General features: G+C 33.5%; 1 protein-coding gene across 1 annotated transcript in view; it reads right to left on the bottom strand.

Moving 5' to 3' along the window:
* The window catches only part of LOC101620230 (ceruloplasmin-like), a 34943-nt gene that overhangs the window by 15347 nt on the left and 16969 nt on the right, over positions 1–2627 (bottom strand). The window contains exon 11 of the mRNA XM_004682119.1: positions 1494–1706. Coding sequence (XP_004682176.1) covers positions 1494–1706 — 213 coding nt within the window. The remainder of the gene's footprint in view (positions 1–1493; positions 1707–2627) is intronic.

Here is a 2627-nt window from a genome sequence, read left to right as displayed (position 1 = left end):
AATATCCACAACCAAAACAAATCACCATAGCAACAACAAAACACTCAACCCCCAAAATAAAAAACTCAAGCCTGGTTCAGACCTTTCGAATTCCTCTTAAATTCTAGTTCTATCTTTAATTTTGATGATTTTATGCCTGTGACGTCTTGACACTGTTCCTTAACCAACACAAATACTCTTTCAATTCTGCACATATTTCTTCAGCTGCTGTTACTTTTTGTGGAGTCAAGATTCAAAAAGAGTGATGAGGAAGTAAAATCTTCAGACCCATGGATTTGGGAAAGAGAATCTATAAAATGAGATATCTGTGTAGTACAGCGCTGGACCTGGAGTTGTCACTTTCACATGTTACTGAGCTGATACCGTTTATGAAAAAAGTCAAAAACAAGGAAAAAGTTTTTAAATTCTAGAAAACAACACAAGGGAAAGAAGAAGGTAGCAGGGACAAGGAATAACTTGTCACTGAGTGAATACGTATGGAAGAGAAGAAAAAGGGTCAGGATAGACTCTTTTTCCCTCCAATTTCTCTTCGTCACAAGTTTTGTTTGAACCGTGAGATTAATAATTAAAAAAAATAGAAAACAGTGAAATGATTTTGTTTATCACAAAGAGTTACCATACCAATATATGATGTTTATAGATTAGCTAGTTTATTGTGTGGTCAGTATTTGATCGGCACCAGTAGTTTTTGGTCAAGATGGAGTGGAATTTTTATTTTTTTGGTGAAGGTGAATCTTCAGGATAAAAGGAAACAAAAAACTAATATTTATCTCACCTCATCATTATCTATTCATTTCTGTCGATTATAAATTATTACACTACCCATTTGAAAATGAAGTAATTAGGTTCAAAGGGGAGGGGAAACTCTTCTGATTCTCACAACAATTCTCTGATATGGGATGCTTTTGAAAAAAATTTTTCCAGCAGAAATCAACCTCCCTGAAGTTAAAACATTTACCTAGCGAGTAAGGCTATCAAGAAGAGGACTGGAGAGAGGAAGACAGAAAAGAGTAGGGCAAAATAACAGCAAGAGGAAGACCTAAAAAACAAATGGACTGAAGAGTAAGAAATTCAGGCAAAATATAATGATTATAAGCTAAATTATTTTAAAGCATCTTCTTTGCTTTTGAGGACTAAAGTTGGAAACTTAGGGCTTGGGGTTCATAGAGAGAAAACCAGGAGAGGCTGAGGGGGAATTCTGTGTGGTAATATGTACTACTATATTTTACAACTCTATAATGCACTACATTATCTTATACTATACTACAATATACCATATTATAAATACTACACTGTATACTAATAAACTACTAATGTTCCTGTAATTAAATAGAATAGGACAAAAGTTTTTTTTTTTTGTCTATTTAAATAAGTTCCACATTATAAGTGTATATGTAAGTTTTGTTCTGTATGCACAGACAAATGCATATAATGACACTACTTTTTCATATTTTGGGCATGTGTCAGAATGAAGGAGAATATTCACTACTTACCTGTGGAATCAACTGTCATAGATAGTGTTTGGGAAGTGTGGGGAAACATAGCAATAGTGTCTTTCCTTGCTCCTTTGGAGATGAAAGTATTTCCTGAAAAGTATATCCCATGTAAGTCTTTCTCTGATCCCACACTAAGGATGTGCCATATAACATTGTCACCTAAGCACATATCCAATCCAGGTAGATTTCCATACATGTATCCATTTATTGCTGTGAGACATTTGTGAAAAGACAAAAAAATTTAATTTACTATGGCTGTAAAGTGAAGTTCAAGAGGGATGCAAAACTGGCTCAATCAATTTATCTGTCTTATCAACAAAAAGGAAGATTAAAAACCACATAATCATCTCAATAAATGGCAAAGAAGCATTCAATAAATTTCAATATCCATTTATGGTTAAAACCCTTAAAAATGGAAGTAAAGGGAGCCTACCTAAGTATTATAAAAACTGTATATGACAAATCCACAGTCAATATCATATTCAATGGTAAAGCTGAAAGCATTTCCACTAAGATCAGGAACAGGACAGGGATATCTACTATCATATTGTTATTCAACATAGTCTTAGAAGTCCTAGCTGAACCAGTCAGGCAAGAAAAAGACATAAAAGGAGTCCAAACTGGAAAAGAAGTTAAATTGTCACAATTCACAGATGAACTGCAAATATAATTAGATATCAAAAGATTGCATACAGTATAAATACATACAGAATGCATTTGTATGCATGCATACATACAATGCGTACAATAGATACAGCACACAAATGCATACTGTATGTGTATGTGTAAATGCATACAGTAAGGTGGAAGGATACAAAATAAATACACAAAAATCAGTGGCACTTCTATATAAAAAATGTATCAGCAGAAATGGAAATAAGGAATGCAGATCTAATTATAATCATGCCAAAAGAATGAAATTCCTGGAATAAACTTAACAAAGGAGGTGACAGACCTGCATAATGAAAACTATAAAAATGTTAAAGCAGGAGACTAAAACCCACATTACTGGAAGACTATTGGATCAATGAGGAGATCAAAGAAGAAATTAGAAAATACTTGGAGAAGAATGACAATGACGACACAAGTCTCCAAAACATATGGGACACATTAAAAGCAGTGATAAGAGGA

The sequence above is a fragment of the Condylura cristata genome, unplaced genomic scaffold, assembly GCF_000260355.1.
Source record: "Condylura cristata isolate star-nosed mole 26May11 unplaced genomic scaffold, ConCri1.0 scaffold00014, whole genome shotgun sequence".
Taxonomy (NCBI): Eukaryota; Metazoa; Chordata; class Mammalia; order Eulipotyphla; family Talpidae; genus Condylura; species Condylura cristata.
Note: the sequence above shows the minus strand (reverse complement) of the source record. Positions and strands in the feature narration are given on the sequence as shown.